This window comes from Anomalospiza imberbis, chromosome 11 (assembly GCF_031753505.1).
Source record: "Anomalospiza imberbis isolate Cuckoo-Finch-1a 21T00152 chromosome 11, ASM3175350v1, whole genome shotgun sequence".
Classification (NCBI taxonomy): Eukaryota; Metazoa; Chordata; class Aves; order Passeriformes; family Viduidae; genus Anomalospiza; species Anomalospiza imberbis.
The window spans coordinates 4,091,091-4,113,605 of NC_089691.1; the positions used below are offsets into that span (position 1 = coordinate 4,091,091).

The 22,515-nt window shown below is 41.3% G+C and overlaps 1 protein-coding gene across 1 annotated transcript in view; it reads right to left on the reverse strand.

Annotated features, from left to right (window-relative positions):
* The window catches only part of SYN2 (synapsin II), a 165,850-nt gene that overhangs the window by 10,970 nt on the left and 132,365 nt on the right, over positions 1 to 22,515 (reverse strand). Inside the window, exons 8-10 of the mRNA XM_068201492.1 lie at positions 21,441 to 21,515; positions 17,785 to 17,887; positions 11,176 to 11,325 (exon numbers count right to left, since the gene is read on the reverse strand). Coding sequence (XP_068057593.1) covers positions 11,176 to 11,325; positions 17,785 to 17,887; positions 21,441 to 21,515 — 328 coding nt within the window. The remainder of the gene's footprint in view (positions 1 to 11,175; positions 11,326 to 17,784; positions 17,888 to 21,440; positions 21,516 to 22,515) is intronic.

The following is a 22,515-nucleotide window of genomic DNA, read 5'->3' on the forward strand; positions in this document are numbered from 1 at the left end:
TCACAGGGGTTTGCTGTTTATATAACTGACCCCGAAAAATACAGCTTCACTTGGGGAAGCCTCCAAGCCACATGAGTGCTGCAAATCAGCTCTGGGTAGAACAAGTGAGGATTTGGCTGCATAATGACCTTTAGGAATATTGGCTAATTACAGCCAGAGCACAAACCCTACTACTTATCTAGAGTATAAATGTCTCTAGATGTCCCTGTGGCACTTCCTTCCTTTCCACACTTACCTGAAACTGTCTCCTTGGAGTTGAACTGGCAGAAAAAGCTGTTTATTTGTCAAATAAGTTGCATTAGAATTTGATCAGGGCATTACTTCTTTTTCTACCTTTATATAAATGCAGATTGGATTCACAGACACTTGAATTTTGAACAGTCTGAAGAATGTTGAAATGGGTGGGAGCAAAAGCAGCAACTTGGCAGGGAAATAGCCCTTGGGCAAAAGAGATGCTAAACAGAGTCCCAGCAAAAATTGATTTTGATTTGGCTGAGGTTGAAGACTTTGTGAACTGTAGTTGGAGCACGTAGAGTTGTTTTTGGGTCTCGTTTGGTTTTCTTTGAAATGCTAGGACAGGAGCTTTCCACAGGTATTTCAATATTTGAAGGGAAAGCCATGTTTTTCAGGTCAAGAAGGAGAGCGATCAATTGAGAGTTGCCAAAATATGAGCTGAGTTAGAGCTCATAAAGGAACAGGAATAAATAGTAAAACACTTAAGTAACAGGAGAACTAAGAAAAAATGGGATTGCTGAGGTCATTGAGAGAGTTTAAGTGGAGAGTAAATAGTAAAGGAGTGTTTGCAGTTTTGTAGATTATGATAAACACGGGAGGAAGGGCAAGATGGCAGGTGGGATGAAAGGTAAAAATGAGATGCTGGTAAAAATGAAACATGCTTCATCTCAGAAATGAAAACCAGCTGACTCATGAAATACAGAATGCCATACTAGGTCTCTCTAAAAATTGGGAATGGCCAAGTTACACTGGAGAAGGTAAAGCACTAATACTGCATTGAGGGTAAGGAAGTGGCTGCTGAGGAAAGAAGCAGTTCTTCAACCAAAAATACTGGGAAGGACATTAGTGGGATGCAGAACTTGAGTAGATTATTAATTAATTAAGTTGGCACAAAAAAAGTAGGTGTGTGCTACTAAAACCTGTAGATGATATAGGGCTGGAAGACTATGGGGCCAAAATATCCTAAAGAAGGAATGAAATTGATCCGTGGAGTTAAAAAATAATATTCTTAACAATAATATAATTACGAATAGAATTATATTATTATAAAATATAATATAATTTTAATTATACTATAATTTCTTATGTAATAAGAAATATATCTGTCACAAAGGCCGAGCTCACTCACTAACTGAAATCTAATGGGAATGATTTGTGCAATGAAAAGCCCAGAATCTCATCACAACTCAGTGCAGCTTTTGGAAGAACCCATCTGCTTAGCTCAGTAAAATAAAGGGGTTTTTTGAACAGAAACTGGGGGCAGAAGCCAAGCCAAAGGCCAATGCAAACCAAGATGAAATGCATACAACCTGAATAAAACTGGGCTGCAAATAAGCACACGCTGCGCAATTTAGCAAAGCAGTGAAATCGTGAAGTGGAGCATGCAAAACCACAGAACTTCTCAGTGACTTGCTTCCTGCTTTATCCCTTCAACATGCAGTGAGTGGGGCTGGGCTTTTCCTGCCTCAGACCTTCCCCTGCTGCAGGTGACATCTGCCCCCCTGTGTGGCACTGACAGGACTGCCAGTGTTGGGTTCTGCTCTTTGCTGACCCACTGATGGGGTAACTGAGAGGTGTTTTAAAACCTTTTATTCCATTTTCAGTCTCATGCGAAGGGTGAGACAATACAGATGTTATAATTCACACTATCATATTTAGAAGCTATTTCCTAATTACAAAACACTATAAGTGTTTCTTGGTTTATTAGCTTTTTGCCACACCATGCTGTAGATGCTTTATAGCTAATAATCTAAAATTACTCCTCGTAGGTCTTACTACAATAAATCTTTCATAGTTCTATTTCTCTAAAGTATCTAGTCTTATTTACAAAATCATCCTTTAAAATTTTTTTCTAATTCTATTTCTCTTTCAACAAAAAAATCATTCTATAACATTGCTAAGTCGACATTTCTTATCTCAAAGTTTACATATAAATACATACTGTCTAAGTCTTCTGTCAAGCCCTGAAAACTCTCTACAAAGCCATTTCCCACAATAAAGATTTTGCTATTTGCTGGTTTTTATATTCCCTGTGGACTGAGAAACAGCTACAATGGAGAGATGAGATTTAAAAAATCCTCCTTCCTCTTGCCTTTGCAAGGGGGGCAGCAAGAGGAGAGTTCTCTCCTGCTTTTTACACATTTTCAGAGTGCCACTGTCCAGCCTTGCCCTTCTGCACTGAGGGAATCGGTGTGGAAAACACACTCAGCAAAAATGGGGCCAGCCTGGGGTTGCTTCGTGTTGAAGTTGTGATAAAGAATTCAAAAACTTGGAGCAGCTTTTGCCCAACCAACTTTCCAAAGAACCTCTGCAAAACCTGTTAGAGCCTTCCCCTGAATGGGTAGGAAATGACTGCTCAGACCAGAAAACAAGCTAGACAGTGAGATTTTTACTTGGAATAGTATTTTAAAGATGCACTGAAAGGGCTTTAAAAAAAAAAAAAAACAAACATTAAAGAGTATTCTAACTTGGATTTTACAGACTGTTTTCCATTGCTAGATAGCTAATTACTTCCCAGACAATAGCTTCCTTCTCAAATCAGTCTAAAAAACTGTAAAATCATAGAATGCTTTGGGTTGGAAGGGACTTTCAAGTTCTTTTTTTTTTCCAAAAAAATACTTTTTTTCAACTCCACTTGGGCAGGGATGCTCCCAGCAGAGCAGGTGGCTCAGGGCAGGTGAGCACCCCAGCAGGAGCTCAGTGCTGTTCTCATGGACACTCCAGGGTTTTCCCTGGGACACTGGAACAGCTCAATTCCCACTGTCCATTCCAGCCCTATTTTCTGTTATTCTGCTGCACAAAAAATAACCCCACCTCTCAGTTTGATGAGGTTTCTAGAGAAGCGGGATGCCAACTTATCAGGGAAAATGCATTTCTGAAGTACCATCAGCTATGGAAGCTTTCTGCTTCCAACCACAGCCAGGCAATAGTTGCAATGGACAAGGATGCTTTTTGAATTTCTTCTTTAGCTCTTTTACTGCTTGAAGTAATCAGATTTCCACTTGTGCTTTTGAAGCAGGGATCATTGAAACCATGCAGTGGGACAGCAGCTTTCAGGCAGCTCCTCCCAGGAGAAGATTGTTCCCCACAAACAGGGAGGGAATTTGGGATAGCAGCGAGCTCCCCCGTGTGCTGACACTGGGTGTGAAGGGAGCTTGGAGCAGGTGAAGAGCTCCAAGACATGGAAAAGCAGGAAAAAGGCTTCAGGAGATCCAGGAGAACATCCTGTAACTGGCAAGGTGGATTTCCTCTCAGCTTTCCCAGCATACAGAGGAACCTCCCCATTCACAGTGGGTAAGGTGGGGCTGGGCAGTGCCAACATCCTGGGCTGAGGCATGGGTTGTAGGGAAGGTTCTGACCCCTGAGCCCAGGGATTTTGGGTGGTGCTGTGCTGTGTCTGCTCCAGTTTTAACAGAAAGAAGGTTATTTTTATGACTACTTTGAAATATGGGATGGCAGGTGATCCTTGCATGAACACGAGGAGCTTAAAGCTGCAGAAGTTCACCTTGCAGAGACCCATCATTACTGGATCCACTCAGAGCTGGAGTTTATCCTTGGAAATGAGGGAGGCTGGAAAGAAGGTGCTGGAGCAGCCTCAAGCCCAGCCTGAGAACCCCAGTTTTGTGTTTTTAGGGTCACAGAGCAATGGAGTGGGAGAGGGCAGAAAAGAGGCACTGAGAGAGACAGCTGAGCTCTCCCCAGATAAAAGTGAATTTCAGGGCTCTGGTGAGAACCAAAGCCAACAACCATCCATGGCTTCTCTTCTTGCTCCTTGTGCTGCTGCTGCCCTCAAACACCCACAGGAGCTTTGGGGGCTGCTCTGAGCTCTGAAAATCTCTGTTAGAAGCTGAAAGACCCTGGAGGGGGATTTTGAAGCAGCTGAAGTTTGCTCTGCTGGCAGCTCCATAAGTCCATCCCCACATTCTGGAGCTGGAAGTGTGTCTGTGTGTGAGGGTTGCTTTTTTTTTTTTATTTTTCCCTATGGACAAATCAGGAATAGTTGAAAATGAGCTGCTCTGGCTTTGGAATCTTCTATACTTTCTCTTGGTGCTTCTCCTTGTTTAAAGATTTTGACACACATGGTCCTTATTGAAAATAAACCATGGCAGGGATTTCTGGGCAGAGGGGTAGAATTCCTGCAAGTTAAACATGGAAAAAAGCCAAACCCTCTGCTTAACAGGGTATGATTTAAAGGTCAGCGAAATCAAACAGAAAAGTCAAGTGGAGACAGAGAATAATAACAAAAAAAAAAAAAAAAAATAGAGAGGAAACACCCACCACGTTGGGGAAAGGAAGGGAGATCAAGGAAAAGCCTCCAAAAAAGAGGTATTTTGTTAGGTTCAGGTTAAATAAACAATCAGAGAGTAAAAATGTCTGAAAAATAAGATAAAACAATTAATAATAATAATAATAATAATAATAATAAAACCAACAGAGGATGTTATATATGATAGTAATTACAGCACTAATTACAGCACTACAGAGAGGTCCAGCCTGGGCTGTCCTGTGTGTGTCTGTGGCAGCTTTTCCCTGCTCTGTGCCCAAGGGGTCACTGCTGCCCTTGCTCTCATTTGGAAAAGGATGGGCTTTGCTCTAGAATGGAATGAGGAGAATTTCTGCAGTTTCCAGAAAAACGCCTGTGGGACCAAAAAGCTGCTTCTCACAGAAGTCTACCAAGAACAGACAGGCCCCTCCATCGTGGTGGGCTCAGGATCACTGTAAACCCCAAATATTCCTTTTCTTCTTCAGGGGAGGGACCATGGAGTGTCAGAATTCCCAATACCACTGGCAGATTGTGAGATGATCAGGAGATCATCTGGCAGGAGGTAGTAAAAAAAGTTAGGGAAAGCATCACTTTGTTGTGTGAATGAAGACAAAAAGAGAATATTAATGTTGTTATGTTTAAGAGAAATGTGGAAAAGTATCTGTTAAGTACAAGAATTGTTTTGGTTTTCAATTTTACCAGCGCTTTGTGGCTTTCTGAATTAAAAAATCAGCACCAAGGCTGAAGCACTACAGAAAACTGAGATCATCCAAATCCCCCTGGGCCTGAAGCCTGACCTTGTCAGGGGCTTTTTCCTTTGGGATTCTCTTCTAACCAGTGCTTTGTGAGCAAATTTTATCTTACCAAGCTTTTGTTGGCTTTTCTGCAGAAATAATTTATTTTCCCAAATATACTGCTGGTGACAGGCATTCAATATAGAGTGCTCAGAAATTAAAAAAAATAATAAAAATCTGGGTGCACCCAGAAAACTTTATTTCATTTGGACAAATTTCTGTTGTTGTCAGTGGAAATTTTGACCAAATAACCCTAAACGTTTAATATATGACCTTTAGTGCATTCTTTGATAATCTAAAGGCCATCAGATCCCTTCAGAAGGGCACCCTTGGTTATTTCTTGGCACACTGAACCAAGCTGAGCAGGATAACCATTATCAGTGTTCTGATTAAATCACTCTCCTTTTATGGATACATTCCCAGCTAAAATTCCAGAGTTTGTACAGATTTATCCCTTTCCAGTTATTTACCTGGGACCTCTGTTCAGGGGAGACTCAGAACCAGCTCTGAGCAGCTCCCTTGGCTCTCACTCCATCTGCTGGTGCAGGGGCTCAGGAAGGATTTTAAACCAATTATTTCCACTTTCACCATCACTTTGTCAGTACAATTCCTGCTCAGTTATTTATATGCTGTGTCTTTATCGATATGAAAGGTTTTAGGTTTTATTTTCCAGCATGAACTTTGTGGTTTTGATACATTGCAATACCTGCACGTGGAGTTCAAATGCTTAAAATAAATCAAAGTTTGCTAAGGAAACAGGGACTGTTTTGAATACATGAACATCCCTCATGCAGCAGTTCCAGCTGAGTCCTGCCTCTCTTGTGGCCTCTGTCCCTCACATGCAGAACCTGCCTCGAGCAGGGGTCGTGTTCAAAGGTGGACAAAGTAACCTCAGTGTAGGGGAAAAAAAAACCCCATCATTTTATACTTGTGATACATAAATTTTACTGGATGAACTGTGCCCCAAATGTGGACTTTTACAAGGTTGTGGTGAGCTCAGGCTCCTATTTGTTTATTTTATGCTGCTTTTCTTAATTCCCTGTGTTTATATTGGGATCTAAAAGAGTAACAGCTGTTCTTTTATTTTTATGAACATAAAAACTAAGAGTTTAAAAACCCCTTTTGATCAAAATAAGCACACACAGATAAACATTGTGTGTGTATGTATACACACACACACACACACATATATACATACACACAGTTATATATGTGCACATTAAGGTAGCCTATTAAAATCTATTCCATATTAAAATAATAATTAAAAAAAGGAAATAAATGCATTAGAATAACATGATGAAAAATTTTGGAGTATGGAGCAATTCTGATTTGTAAAATATATAAAAAATAGATTTTTAATGTGACACAGCTTATGGAATAGGACGTAATGCATTATAATAATAAATAATAGATAAATCCCCAAGTCGTTTATTCCAGAAGAGAAGCCACAAGGTGTCGCTGGGATGCAAAAAACCAAAATACTGCAGTAAGGGGGCACCACCTCCAGCAAAAATAATAGTTTTCAGAATGGCTTTCGACTTAAATAACCTTTGGAACATGTTGCATTTCAGGTTGTGTGATTTCTGTGCCCCAGCAATTGTTTTCCTTGCTCTTTGTGATTTTTGATGCCAATGGTTTAGATTCTCTACCAATATATTTAGGAAGGCATCCACAAGAACCCTGTGAGTATTTTGATAAGAAATGTAATTTATCTTACCAAGGACTATGATTTAAAATGACCTTTATGGACAGTGGACTACTGCTGAATTCTCCATTTCCAAATAACTCCATGAGGGGATCCTTCCCAATTAAATGTGTGCCCTGCAGCTAGGATCAAACCAAATAACTGCAATTTCTGGTCATCATAACAACTTCAGTGATTGGATGCAAATTGCTGCTCATCATAAGTAGTTTCCTTTAAAAAATTCCACCAAATCCAAGAGAGGGAAGTGAAAGAACTGCGGCTAATCCTATGGAAATCCAGGGACAGGGAATTTGCTGATGGATTGATTTTCTCTCTGGAACTCACACTTTTTGTTATTTACGCTGTGTCCACGTGTGGTTCAATTTTCTCTCTGCACAGGGAACAATAAAACTGGATAAACTTTGTCATGTAAAGGGTCAGGGAATGGAGAATACACTGAGATTATAACTGGTTTATTAGCAATGTGCCACTCCTTTCTTTGACACCAAACAGAACCAGGATGTAGTTGGGATTGCTCTGCTCTCTGTGATGTCATCAGTCATGGATATTGTGCCTCTGGAGCACAAATTCCTTCCTTCTTTCCTTCCTTTAAGGAAATAAATCCCTTATTCTTTCGTGGGTAATGCAACAGGACTGAATGAACATTTTCCTAACAGGATTTCCCTCAGCTTCAGCTGCTCACACGCCCATAAACATTTGCATTTTATGGTGATTCCCATGGACAATATCATTTTCTCTGCAGAATTTCCTCCAGCACAATTCACCTCAAGGCCTGACAGGCAGCTCTGAGTGGGTGTTTGACCATTTTTATTGTCTTATACACAAATGCAATGGTCAAGGAATGAGCCAGCTCCTGCAAATCCAGATCAGATTCACTGGCTATTTTCTTGATTTTTAGAGAAAATTTGGAAGAGGCTTCACTAAAGATCTGTCAAAAGCAGTCAAAGAGGTTAGAAAATATGGAAAATCCACAATTTAGTTGCCTGCAGGTAGAGCAGGCTTGTTTATGGAAAACTTTTAAACCCATTTTCCTATATAAAGTTCCATTTTCAGCATGGTGCAGGGTAAAACAAACTGTCATGATTTAAGTAATAGAAACAGCTTCATTTTTGATGGATTTTTTTTTACCATAACAGGTAGAATTTCTGTGACTCCAAGTCTCCTCCTGCCCAACTTCTCTGCCCTCTGTGCACCAGCAGAACTTGCTACAGAGTCTGGGCAAGAGTTTGCAGATAAATAAACAAGTAACTTAGCAAACCTATATTTAAGAAATCTCCCCATTCAGATATCTCAGATTTAATGGGTTTAACAATCCCAGGACCTGCCCCTGTGAGGTTTCCCTCTGGAATTTGCTCCCTCTGGCACTGTGACAGGGAGAGCTTTGCCAGCCTTCAGAGCACTGCAGGGCCAATCATCCCCACCAGGACTTGGCTGCCCATTGCCAAACAAAGGCTGATTTTCCCAATCATTGCTTTGTTTTCTGATGGATGCTTAATTGGAGTGGGGCTGACCACTGTGGGCATTTATAAATTGAGGCATGTTTTTATGTACAGTCCACCCAGTCTGGACTAAAATAGAAACACTTCTGAAACTTCCGGATAAAAAAGAAATTCAGAGCATGGCACACCTGCATTATTGAGCATAGGCTGCTCATTTGAAAGCAGAAGTAGCAAAACTCAGCAATTACTCTTTGATATCTCCAGTACTTTGGTTTCTACATGTGCACAGAGTTGATTTGGGATAAATTAGTGGCTTTGCATTTTGTGTCACCTGTAGAAATGGGCACTGTCCCCTGCCCTGCAGATGAACTGACTGTTTCTCCAGAATAGGAAATAATTTCTTACATTAGGAAAGACTGTTCAAAAGTGAAAGGGCAGCTTTGTTCTAACAGTCTGATTTTACTCTTAGCAAAACCCAGCTAAATAATAACTACACATGAGGAGTTATCTGCTTTAAATTCTACAAATGTGTTTCCACAAATGTGTTTTTCCCCTAAAACTGGGAAGATTAATGGGTATTTGCAAATGGAATCTTCAGCAGAAAATCAGGTCCCCTTTTCCTACCCTAACCTGGTATAACAAGGCCAATTTCAAGAGTCTGATTACCTGCGAGGAAAACTAACAGATATTGCAAATATTCTGAAGGAATACCTCTGGTTTTCACAGCATTTTTTTTAGCTCAAGTACAATCCATAATGTAAGGATAGGCTGAGGAAAAGAAGATTAATGTGGAATAACATCTTGTTGCCATCAGTAAGGGCTGAATCCTTCAGGAATAACCTAAACTAAAAAGAACCAACCAGAAGTCCACCATGCCAGAATATTATCTGCATTCATCCAAAACTCTGGTTGAAGAGCAAAAACCCCTTTCCATGGGCATGCTGAGTGACAGCAATGGCTGAGGAATTTAGGAACCTTCTAAAAATGCTCCTTGGATCCTGCTTTCATTCTGGACTCAGGTGGATAGTTTTTCTTTGGGAATGATTGGGAACTTTATTTACATCCAGCAAACAGCCAGCTCCTTTGAAATGACAGCACTGTAACCCTCCTCTTCCCCTGGATGCTCTGAAATCCAGGACAGCCTACCCAAGACCTTACATTTCTTCCCCAAAATGTGAAATATCAAATGTGAATGTATTCATGTGACAGCCATGTCTGTTACTACTTTGAATTTTGATATGTGTTGACTTGTATTGACTGGATAACCCTAAATTTGCCTCTTTGCTTCATTTTAATATCTGGATTACCTGTTGCTCCTAAAAAGAACTATTTTGGCAAAAGGTGATTTATTTTTTCCCCTTCTTTTTCTCTCAGTGTCCTTTACAATGGACTTGAGTCATGTTGGATGGAAACTTCTCCATTGTATGTGGTTCTGTGGCTGAAACAATTTTGTGCTCAGTTTCAAGTGGCTGCAACATAAATAGAAGCCACACCACTTATTTTTTTCATGTGGGATGAGGTATTTTTATATCTTAAAGCATGATGAGGTATTTGAAGAACAAATTAGTCACTCTGCCTCAAGAACTGGTCTGTCTGAGGCAGGCCACAAAATTGTTCTCAAATTGTTTACCTGGTGTGGAGCCTGCCGGGAGCAAAAATAGATCCTTGATTTAGGCTTGGTATTTAGCTATTTAGGCTTGGTAATTCCTGGCTTACAGTTTGGCTGGTTCTGGTGTTCAGCTGATGCTCGTGGAGTGAGAAGGTCCAGGGCAGCACCAAAACCCTTAACAGGTCATGGGCAGGGTGGATTTGACTCTCAATTTCACCCACAGCTTCTCTGCACAAACTCTTCTAGTTCCTCATTCTAAAGAACTGATGTCTAATCTAAATATCTTTCAGTTTAAAAGCACCCCCCTGATACTCAGTCCTGGTAAAAAAAGGGGTTTATAGGCCCTTTTAAGTACAGCTCCTCCAGGTCAGCACTTGTTACTGGCTTCTATTTAATTCCACCCAATTCCTTACCCATCCAATTCCACCCAGCAAATCCACACCTCTCCCAGCTTTTCTGTTCTCAGAGCCTTTTACAAAAACACCACACTCCCCAGAGTTATTAAAAGGATCACTACAATAAGCCCCACATTTCTAAAGCATGGAAATGGAAACTCAAAAGGTGGTTCCTGGAAGCCAGCTGGGCCAGGGGCAGAATTCTTCATCCACACACGTTAACTGTCAGGCCATGAAAGATAAAATAAGTGAAATGTGCATTTATTTGCAACCTTTGGCCCAGGCCTTCTACTATGCTGAACATATTTCAGAAGTTTCCTAGATTTCTAAGGTATTGTCATGAATTGCAGTACATTAAAAAAAAGGTTATAACACCATCAATTTCTCACAAGAACAAGAATTACTCAGTATTATTTTTGACATCCTCAGGACAAGCATTTTCTATGACAGTGCTCCTCAATATTTCCATGACATTTTCTATCTGGGACTGAAAGGAAGCAGTACAAAGCTTGGTAATTCCCTGAACCCATGGGTAGGAACACAGCAATACTTGCACTTCTGGATTATATCTGGAGACAATCTCTTTGAAATACAACAAACTGATAAAATGTGTTGGTAAGTTCTCAAATCCTTGAGGTTCCACAGGTGTCCAAATTCTTGGAGGAAAACTTTGTGCTTAAAATGATAGACCAAGATGCTCTATTTTAATTGAATTTTAATTTAATTTTATCCTACCTGAGGCTGCTGAGTGGCAGTGGGTCTCTGAGGAGATGGAATAGGAGTTTTGGACAACATTTGGTTCATTTTGCTTACGACTAACTCGGTGATGTGCTGCCTGTCTTCGGCCTGGTGCTCCCCAATCAGGGGCATGGCACAGTCCATCACCTGCAAAATGCAACAGGACATCAGTGCTGGGAAGGAAACTCCTCCTCACCCCTGCAGGAGGGCAGGCTGTGTATTTACAGCAGTGCTTTTAGCAGAAGGACACGAATTACAGGCATTATGTGTGTTCCATCAGAAAATAAACAAGAGAATGGCAACTTTGCAGTGCCTTCCCCTCCCAATCTCCCACAAAATGGGAAGAGAAAGAACCTTCCAGAAAAAGCTTCGCTTCACACCTGGGCACACACTTTGGGAACAGGAAGAGGAGGCACAGGGCTGATAAGGAAAATGAGATTTCTCAGGCTGTGCAGCGATCTGAAGGAATTTCAGCTGAGGTTTCCTCCCTTCCCCTGCTTTTGTGGCTCACACCATGTTCTCGAGCTGACTTGCCACAGGGAAATGCAGAGTTAAACTTCAGCTTCCTAGCAGTTTGGAGTTTTGCTAGGGAAAGCTGGATCCTTATTGATTCATGAAAAACTTTAAATTACACCTTGTTATTATTGATAACCTTTTTTAAAAAGTAGTGTGGCTGCAAAGAATAAGTAGGAATTTCTACAGAGAAAGCAGGATGGCAGAGAAGCAGATAAAAATGTGCACATTTCCATTCTAAACATGACAGGTTAATAGTGCTCTGTTGTTGTTTATCATAGCTATTCTGATGAATAAAACTAATACTGAATTCTGCCACTTCAGTGGGTCTCAAGCATTTGTTATTTCTCCAGAATATTTGCTATTTCTCCAGAATATTTGTTATTTCTCCAGTGTGTCCACTTCTGCCACATCTGTGCTTGTTGCAGGGGAAATAAAAGCATAACATAACCCCAGCTATTACTCACAAGGGCACTGGGCATTCCTACTTAGAAAAATAATAAGATTTAATTCACTTTTGAGAAACTGCAATTCTTTTTGCATGGGCATCAGGGCATGTCCATGTCACCTGCAGTGATGCACTCTGGTGTTTCTCACAGGTCTGGGTGGAAGAATTTTGTTATCTGAGGGGTGCACAGGGATCAATCTGAAGAGCAAGAGCACACCCACACTGTGTGGATCCCTCCTGAGGTGGAAGGGATTTAGTGGCAGCAAAACTCTTCTCAGTCCCCCAACCTCCACAAAACATCTCCTTTATTAATAAAGAGCAGAGTTTTGCCTTCCTTCTTGTAGATTTTCAAAGGTTTCTATGAATTAGACACAGAAGTTGGGTATTTAAAGAGAAGTTTGGATCTAAAAGACCATTGTACCTTGCAGTAGTTGGGAAGGAGCTGCATTTATTATTCATAAATAATATAAACCTTGAGCTTTTCAAACTATGGTGAGAGCTATAGAAATTCTTCCTGAGTGAAAGGCTATTTTGTTCCAATAATGGGATTACCCTGAAGTCCCAAATCATTTCTATGATTCTTCTGTTTGTTCATTTACAAGATTCACTGGCAATGTGTGTTGGCAACCAAAATGCTGGGAATGCTTGTGCTGGGAATTTCAGATCTAGGAGGTCTCTGAGCTTCCTCGCAGCCAAAAGGCTTGAAAATAACCCCAGAGTCAACAATGCAGCAATAATTGGACTCCAGAACAAATGTTTCCTTAGAAATGAATGACTGGTTTTCTTCTCTAGGGCCACACCAACAGCACTGAAGAGATGTTTAATAAGTACACTGAAAGGTTCTTTAAAGTTTACCATCTTTTTTTACAGTCATAGTTTTGAGTGGAACATGCCAATGTTTTCCATTAACTGAGAGAAGATCAACCCATAAGAGTTGATATTTCTGAAGGGGTAAAATGTAGCCTTGCAGGTTGTGTGGCTCTTTAATTTTCATTTCTGCTCATTACTGCTATTTTAAAAATTGTATAAACACATTAAAGATCCACTTCCTTATTTCCTGAGCTGTTTCTTGTGAGAGGAATGTGCATGGTGCTGGAGGGACCCAAAGTGCCAGGACTGTGAAGTGTTAATAATGACTGAATAGAGAATGTTGTGGTGTGAAGGGCATCGGATGTTTGGTTCTTCACTGCAAACCACTTGATTTTCAGAGCAGGAGTGATGTTTGGGCTCTAAAAAATCCATTTTAATGAGAGCTATTTTTAAAAACGTGCACCATAGGGTGTAGATGAACCCCCCTCTTACCCAACTTCAGTTAAAAGTTTCACAAGCATGCAAAAAACCCCTCCCTTTGTTTACCATGCACTTGCATTATAACAATTACTTGGAATGACTGTGAAATAAATTGCCTCCAATAAGGTCCTGCCAAAGGATTAGGCAGGATTAAGATCTGGAGAATTGGGTTTGGACTGAATTTTGGCTCTCAAGTACTTCTACAGCTGCAAGTTCACACATCAGCTTCCTTTGGGAGGTACTGCCATGGTGTGTAGCAGAACTGGTGGGAAAAGTGAAAATAAGGAGCCTTGAGGTGTCAGATCGGTGTGTTCACTCCAGTAGAGAAGTTCTTACACTCCTTGAATGCAGAATTTTCTGGTATAGCCACAAATTGAGGCAGATTCAAACAGATTTGGCACTAAAAACAGAGCCATTTGCCCTTATCAATCTCTTATCACTTGGACAGGTTTTGACCTTGTTAAAATCCTTGGGTTTGTTGCCACAGAGGCACAAATATTGTTGGCCAAAGATGTGGCAAGAGAGCACCTCTGCCACTCCCTGGCAGAGCAGCTGAGATCCAAATGGATGCTTTCATGATGATTTTTGCTGTATTTTCTTTTCCTTTCAGAGAATCCAGTCAATTTTCATTCCTAGTACAAGAGTTAATGACAACCGTTTTATATTTTTATTTTTTATAAATGTATCTTAAGAATATTTTGGGCAACACCAACAGCTTTTAAATCCTGTGAGTGACTACAGGAATGTCAGGCTGGCATTTCCCCCCCTTCAGAAGATTTGACAAAGTTTAAATATACACAAAGCTCCCTGTTTATAAATAGTCTATTTACAGCCTGTGCTAGATTTAAAATCCCATTTAAACCCAGTCAGTTTTTAGTTCAGCATATAGTTCAGCTATTTAAAATATTGGAGTTTGCCACTAAGAGGATTTCACAAAAAAAAAAAAAAAAAAAAAAAAAAAAGGACATCTGTAATTTATAAAATCAAATACATTCCTTTTGCAGATGCCAGTAAAACATGGGTCACTATGAATTACAGTCACTTAATTCATATCACTGTGAACTTGCATTTTTATATCAATGCACTTTCATTTCAGTAGCCAGTTCTTTGGGATGGATTTCTCTTATCACCCAAAGACTGACTGTATATATTAGTGGGAAAGGTGAACAGCTAAAATTTGGGGTACAAAACTGAGACTGGCAACACAAAGAAGAGAATTTCTGTAATTAGGAAGGGAAATGGGATGGGATTTCTAAAGGAGCCAGAGCAATTATAAGGTATCAGTAATTGCAAAGGGATCATGGTGTCTGAGGGAGAAATTCCCACTGCCACCACCCACACCCAGCTCTGCTGCTCATCCCAAGGACTGGGATGTGCTGGGCAGAGATTCGGGAAGGACTGGGAAAGGCAGAGCTGGGGAGGTTAAAGGAAGGGCAAAGGTAAAGAATCCTGTGGATAAAGTGGGAAAAAGGCGTTTCCCAGGATGCTGAAATACAAGAGGAACACGACAGAGCCAGAGGGCCGTCACTCAGCAGTGCCCAGGGAGTCTGGCGGGATAGATGGATCTCCTGAGGGAAAAGCCCAGGAATTCCAGGAGAAAACAGGATAAGTGGTAAGTGCAGTGGAAGGGAGAAGTAATTCTGGGTAATTTTGAAGGTCCATGCTTGGCAGGGTGAGAACTGGGCAAAACCATTCCCTTTGGTCGGTGAGTACAGCAATGTTCCAGAGCAGAAATGCTGAGAGACTTCTGAGTTTATCAGCAATTACAGCTGGATTTAGATCCCTCCCTGAGCAGAGCATATTCTGTCCCGGATGGGAGGACAGGAGAAGTAGCTGAGCTTCTGAAGAATTCGAGGCCAAGAGCAGAACTTTCCATACAATTGTGCACAAACACTGTTTCTTCATTTCGGGCGTTGGTTTTCAGGGAAAGCTTTCTTCCTGAAATCCTTTCTAAGTCAAAAACACCACTTGGGAGCTAATTTTAATTCAGCTCAGGGCAAAATGAAGCAAGTGGGAAAAAGACACCTGCAGGAGCCCATTTAATCTAAAACAAAATTTGGGGACTCCTGGGAGGCCACTCTGAAGGACTCTCTTACATTTGTTCTCTTTTACTGCTCTCATCACCACACTCTGAACTTTTATTTAGTTTCCCAGAGCTTTGCTTTTCCAAGAATGAAACAGGAAAAATAATATTCAGAAATAAACAATGCTCTACTCCTTCTAGTATTGAAACCTCAGAAGTGTTGATTTAAAAAGGGAAAATGTCCTTATATTTAAGAAGTTAAAAGTTTAATGGACCTTGATTTGATGTCGCATCAGGAAGAAGGGGGGCAGTTAAATATCTGCATGTTGCAGTGATGTGTTAATAAAAATCCTGTTTCGACAGCTTGTCTGATGCTTGGCAGCTGAGAATTCCCATTGAGGGGGAAAGAACAGACACCAAATGAAGAGATGAGGCTGTTGCACAGAATCACAACTTGGCCCTCATCCTGATCAACCTGACAGCCTCTCTGCTTAGCTGAGCCATCCTTTAATTAGTTCGTTCCTCCCTAGGAGGAGCTTGGAGCCAGTTCCTTGGAGCAGGGCAGTGGCAGGCAGGAAGAACCACTGTGTTCCTCTGGAGGATGCAGGTTTTTTTCCAGGGAAATATACCAGGTTTAGAGAACCTGTTCTGTTAAAAGGCAAAGTTACCTCTTACATCCCCACCTAAAAATCTGCGAAGAGCCCAAAACTTCACAGAAGAACACAGGTGATTTTGTGCTTGAATAATAATGTCACTTCAGTATTTTGTCCTCTTCAGCAAAACTGGTCAGGATATGTGAAGAATACTTTGGTAGAATTCTCCCCTAATTCCCATTCCCTCCCAGGGTGGATGACACACACACCTGTGTCCTCATCCTGGAGGTGGCACTGCCTGAATGTTCCAATGTGAAAATCAGGAAGAACAAATCTGCCAGTGTTATTTCACCCATTAGGGAATCTCTGTGTTCTTTGTCAGGTGAGCTCTGCAGGATTAAGGTGCCAGTGGTAACCAAACCCCCCTTTTCCCTCATTTCTTCCTTGTTTTTTCCTCTTTTTTTCCTTGTTTTAGGTGTGGCATCCCCATGGAAACACAAGGGCACAGCTCCCAGGATGGAGCTGCAGCCCAGGGTTTCTGGACTGTCTGTCCTGCTCAGCTCCCTCGAGTGCACCATACACGTGCCAGACTTAATAACATTTATTTTCCCATGCTGCTTTCCACTCCTCATTGTAGCCCAGAATTCTGCTAAAATTGTAGTGTAATAACGGTTGATAACATAATTTTTCCAGATGTTCTGGTGGATGTGAATTTTGCAAACAGCCCCACATTTCAATGTCTTTTACAGATTCTAAACATCCTTGCTGATGAGCATTCCCATCTCCAGGACAATTCAGCTGATTCCAGACAACAGCAGGAATTATCATGCTTCCATCCACCCTTTTTTTTTAATTTTTAATTGCGAGGTCTATTCTGCACCCTGATTAAAATGCTCTGCAAACCCAGCTCCCGATGGATCCTGCAGCTCTTAGAATTCTGGGGTTTAGAAATTATGGCTGACTGTGGCATGGAAAATCAGGAGATTTGTTGAGAAGCAGGAAGTGAGGCAGTCTCAGTCCATTACAGAATTTGCAGTGGTTATTTAATTTTTAAAAATACTTTTCCCTTTTGCTTTCTCAACTTCTTTTGGAGTGAGGAGATTCTGGACATCCTTGCCCACCTCCTGAATAAAATTCTAGGATCGTGGAAGATGCTGAAGAAATTGTGATAGGAAAGTGATGATAACTTGTTTTATGACATCTCTCCATAAAAAAAACTCAAAGGAAATGAAAAACTTCAACTTTTCAAAATTATCTACAGTAGAAACTTCTGATTCATGAGGATTCAGATCTTCAGGGCAATATTTAGGCTACAAAAAAAAAAAAAGTAAAGTTGTTCCCACTTCATCTTTAATCTCCCTTTCCAGGGCAAGGTATAATTTTGTTGGGGTTCCCTTGGGATGGTGCTATCTATAAACCTTCCTGGAAAAGCTGGTAAGGCTGCTCAGGAAAGAAATCTTCAGGGTTGGCAAAATGTGCCATCCACATTTGGCTTTGTTTTGCAGTTTGTGTACATTTCCTCCAACACCAAAAGACATTCCCATCCATAGGGTTACATTTTCCAGCAAGTTTTGCCACTAATTTGGACCTGTGGCTTTGTATCATCATTGAAACGGTGCTCAAAAATACACAACCTCGACTGAAACACAAATAAGGCAATGCCCAGCTATCAGAAAGGTTCTTTCCTTGGCTGTTTTTAATATGCAAAGGCAAATATTAAAAAAAGCAAGATTTCTTACCTCAAAAATATAATCTTTTCCATCCTTCCCATGTACAGCTTTAACAGCACAGATGTCCAAACCACCAAATATTTCAGAACAGGTGTCAACCCAAAGCTTGTACCTGTTTCACAAAAATAATTTGCTCTGTGAGTGTCTCATCAGGCTCTTGATTTTCTAGAGGCTCACTTAATAATGTATTTAACATTATATTCCCCCTAAATTCAGAATTTTCGCTACATTGGATGGGTCTGGTTCCTGTATCAGGAAAATGAGTGAGAAGCTTTATCCTAGATCATGGCCCAACTGCTTTCTAAAGGAGCCAGGCTGGTTTTATTCCTACAGCACTGAGCAGAAGGAGAAATCCAGGCAGGAAAACCTTTCAGGTGATGCAGAAGGACCAAAAAATATGACATTATGTGGGTTGTGGAGCATGCAGACAAGAATTATGTTCTTCATGTAGGGTTACAGACAACTACAGCAAAACTCAAGTGGAATTTTAATAATTCCAAGGAATTCTACAACTCCTAAAAAGGCTATTTTATGCAGAGTTGGGCACAAAAATTCTTCAGTTTATTTTGTAATGTCATGGTAAGAGACTGAGTATGGATTCTTTCCCCATCCTACAAGTAGCAATATGATTTATCTTCCTTTTTTCTCCATGAATAGAGAGATTACCTGACCAACAAGGGGATGAGGAGGGATTTATTCAGAAGAAGAGTGAGACAATTCCTCTGAATCCTGTAGCACAAGCTCTGAGAGCCCAAAGGCAAGGACAGCAAAGGCACTGGGAATGTTCAGTGACTCCCAGCAGGGCTGGGCAGGGAGGAAATGATCCTGGAATGATGCAGGGTGATGTCACCAACTGAAGGGCATGATTTGCTAAGAAACCCCATTTCTAAAGCATTCATTTATGATGAATTTTCCTCTTTCCTTGGCTCACACTTGAGTCTAAAGCAGAGCTATTTCCTCTTCCAGCCCCTCTCCTGCTCCAGCCCTGGAGCCCTGATGATGGATTTGCCACCTCATAGTATTTTCCACTGAAAAAAGCCCCTGCTGTAATAAACAAAGCATTTGATTTCATTGTGGGATCAAAGGAAATTCCTTGCTGGGCTGAGAGTCTGATTCATGTATAAATATCTTCAGTAACAGCATCCTTTCCAAGTAAACTTATTAAGTGACATTCTTTGTATTTTCTTGTATCAAATCTGTTCCAATGGAAAAGTTTTTTCTTTTAAGCAGAATACAAAGAAATTGATTTGAAAAGATCCTGATGGTAATATCTTAGCAATGAAAATAATTTTTTTTCCTGTGAGAAACATGGTTTTTGTCCAATATAAGAGGGTTTTTTGGATGCCTGACAATTTCAACATCTGTAGATGCACTGGCTGACTGGAACTGGACTTCTTGCATGCACTTGCTTATAAATAACTTTTTTTTTTTTTTTTTTTTTTTTGGCTGTAAAGTATTGTGCATCTTAGAAAGTCACAAGGACAACAAAACTTGTCTTGAACAGTAAATATCTGGACTTGAAATGGAAACAAAACATTTTCTCTAAAACACTGCAACATCAATCAGATTTGTGAAAGTATATTTAATAGCCCATCTTCTGCCAACAAACACAGAGCTGGAAAAATCCATTTGGAAAGAGAGGTTTTGGATGGAGCAGCCTGGAGTGTTTGAAACCCAAGGCTTGCACAGTAGGTTTGACAGAAGGTCATGGGTGCTCTTTTCCCAGAGCCAGTGGGAGCAGCAGCAATAAAGAATAAAGGATAAAGGATAAAGGATAAAGGATAAAGGATAAAGGATAAAGGATAAAGGATTGCTCCCAGGGGCAATCCCAGGTGTGCCAGGTGAGGTGGGCACAGCTGGCACAGCTCTCTGGGCAGCAGGAGCTCTGGAACAGGGGTAAATGAGGAACTGTGACCCTGAAATGTGCTGCTCCTCTGCCTCTCACTCTCCCTTCCTGGTACTCTTCTTTCTTTGAATTTCTACGCTGAGATTTGTGTGCAGCCAGCAATGCCCACCAGGCAGTGCTTTCAAGGCACTTCCTCCCCATCCATGGGTGTATTGAAACCAAAATTCAGCAGATCTGATGGGTTTTGCTGTGCTGTGAACCTGCTGCAGCCCTTCAGAAAAGTCTCTTTTCCTCCTGTGTGCCCTGCTCTGCTGTGAGCACCCCATGGGCACTGCCACAGGAGCAGGGCTGTGCCACACACCCCTTTCTCTCAGGGGCACACATCCACCATTCCCATGCTTTTGGCCTCGCCAGCATGAAGGAAGATTTGTTTTGTTGGCCGGTGTGTTCATGGGAAAATCCCTATTCTGCTCTGACTTCCACTGAAAAACAGGAGCAGGAGCAGAGCCAGAGAGCATTTCCAGCATTTCCAGCAGGAGCAGGGCAAGGGGAGCATTTCCCATCCTCTGGCACTGCTTTCCTGGGGGCACAACTGGAGTTTGTGTGTTCCACACAGCCCACGGGCTGTAATTACACAGCCCAGAGCTCACTCTGCCTCTCCCTCCCAGGAAAGACATAACCTCACTTTCTAGAGGGAGGTGGGAGGGAATGAGAAAGAGAAAATAATGTGGCTGCAGTCCATCCCCAGAGGGGAGATCAGTGAGGACACAGTCTAGACAGGGGTTGGACAGCAGGGAGCTGGAATTCCCGTCTTTCTTGTTTTCACCTTTGCAGGGCAGGCAATGGTTCTGCTCCTGTGTCTCCCTCAGCTCGTAAGAGGCACCAAGTTGTAGGTTCCAGGCTTTAAAAAAAAACCCAAACAAACAACTCCACAAACCAGGACTACTGTTGAACTTTAAAACACCTTTTAAATTACACTTTCGTTGTACAGACTTTATTTCAGCTTCCACTGGTGGCAGCCTTTGGAGAAGCTGAACAACAGAAAATCTATAGACATTCAAAAGCCTCAGAGATTTTGTTTTGCAGGGAAAAGAGGTTTATGTGTTGTGGAGCAAATGAGGGGGATTGAGAAAAGAGTTCTGAGCTTCAAAGTGATGCTGCATGAATGTTTTCAACTGGACTGGAGGAATTATCCAGGATAAGAATGGGAAAGAAAAGGAAAAGCACAGCAAACCAAAGTACAGAGCTGGAATGATGGCACAGGGGAAATAAAGCTTCAGTGTATCCCAGCAACAGGGGAAAAAGCCTCACAGTGCACTTCAGTGGAAATTTATAAAATGAAAAGTAAGGAATTTGGGATTGAAAGTAGAAAGGAGAAATGGGATTTAAATAGGCAAAGGGCAGACTGGACTGCTTGGCTATGTAGCAGGATGGTAGGATGTAGAAGGAGGAAAGTTTAAAAGAGGTGTGAGACTGGTGGGTAAGAGAGGGCAGATGAACCAGGAGAAATGACTGACAGGTTAATCTGTGAAATTCAGTTTTCTGAAGGGAATTCCAGACATGTTCTAGGAGCAGAGGTGGATGTAGGAACCCGAGGGCTCACGTAACACCCAAGGCTGTGAGTGTGGGAAGGTAACTCTGAAGCCACGTGGAACTCCTGGCTCTGTTCTTTCCCCTAACTGAGAGATTCCTTCTTCCCCAAATGAACACAATGCATGCACTTACTGTGAATCATGTACCAACAATGGGATTCCTTAAAAATCCACTTCAAATAAAACTGTTAATTTTTTAATTACCTTTTACACGAGACTCCACTTACTTATCTGACATAGCAATTTGTTCCAGCATGGCAGAGCCCGTGTTTGTCTTCCAGTTCCCAGATATGGAAGTTCTCCTGAAAGGGGGAAAACATTACAAAGGCAGCCAGTGGTTTCACATTCCCATTATCAAATGCCTCTGCTTTTCCCGTGAGTGCAGCAGCAGCACTGACACCTTTTCCCCAGCTGGCAGCTTGTAACAGAACATCTGAACCGTGAGGGGTTGTAAGAGCATTGTCAGGAATACGCTTTGTACCGGAGGTACAAAGAATGGCTGGGAAATTTCTGCTCCCCACTTATTTATTTAAGTTTTTTTTCTAAAAACCCAGCCTGCTTTGATGAAGGGGCAGTGTTACAAATGAGCTGGTGCCAGCTACAAAGGTACTGAATTATCTCTAACGCACTGGTACTGCAAAGGTAAATGTCAAGAAGCTTCAGCTTCTCCTTTCAAACCCACCCCACTGTGTCCCAACACTCAAAAAAGCAACATATTTATGTTCCTAACACCTCTGAAGTGATTTCAGATGTTTTGGAGCTGGATTTTGGTTTCTCCTCTAGTGTTCACTCTTTGCTATTTACTGATATAACCTAAACACTCTGTGTCAATTCACCTTCTTCTATTTAACCTCTAAGAAAGAAAAAAAAAAACATGTAAAGGTTTTTTTTTTTTCCCTCTGCAGACCTTAGGACTGCTCCCAGGGCTGAGAAGATTGCTGCTTTGTGAAAGCTAAATGCTGTGCTGGGAACAGGCTATGGATACAAGTTATGAAGTGTTTCCAGTTAGTAAAATCAAGGGAACATCTGCAATGCATTAAAAGTGTATCAGGCAGCAGCCAGAGCTTTCTCTCCATTTTCCATTAAGTCAATTATGAGGGTCAGTAGCAATTGTGGGGGAATGTTAACTTTTCTCTGGGACCCTCATAAAATTTAAAGCATAAAGTTCTTCTGTGATGGCATGTCCTGTATAATGGGGAGAAAAGAGAGAAGGGAAGGGAAGGGAAGGGAAGGGAAGGGAAGGGAAGGGAAGGGAAGGGAAGGGAAGGGAAGGGAAGGGAAGGGAAGGGAAGGGAAGGGAAG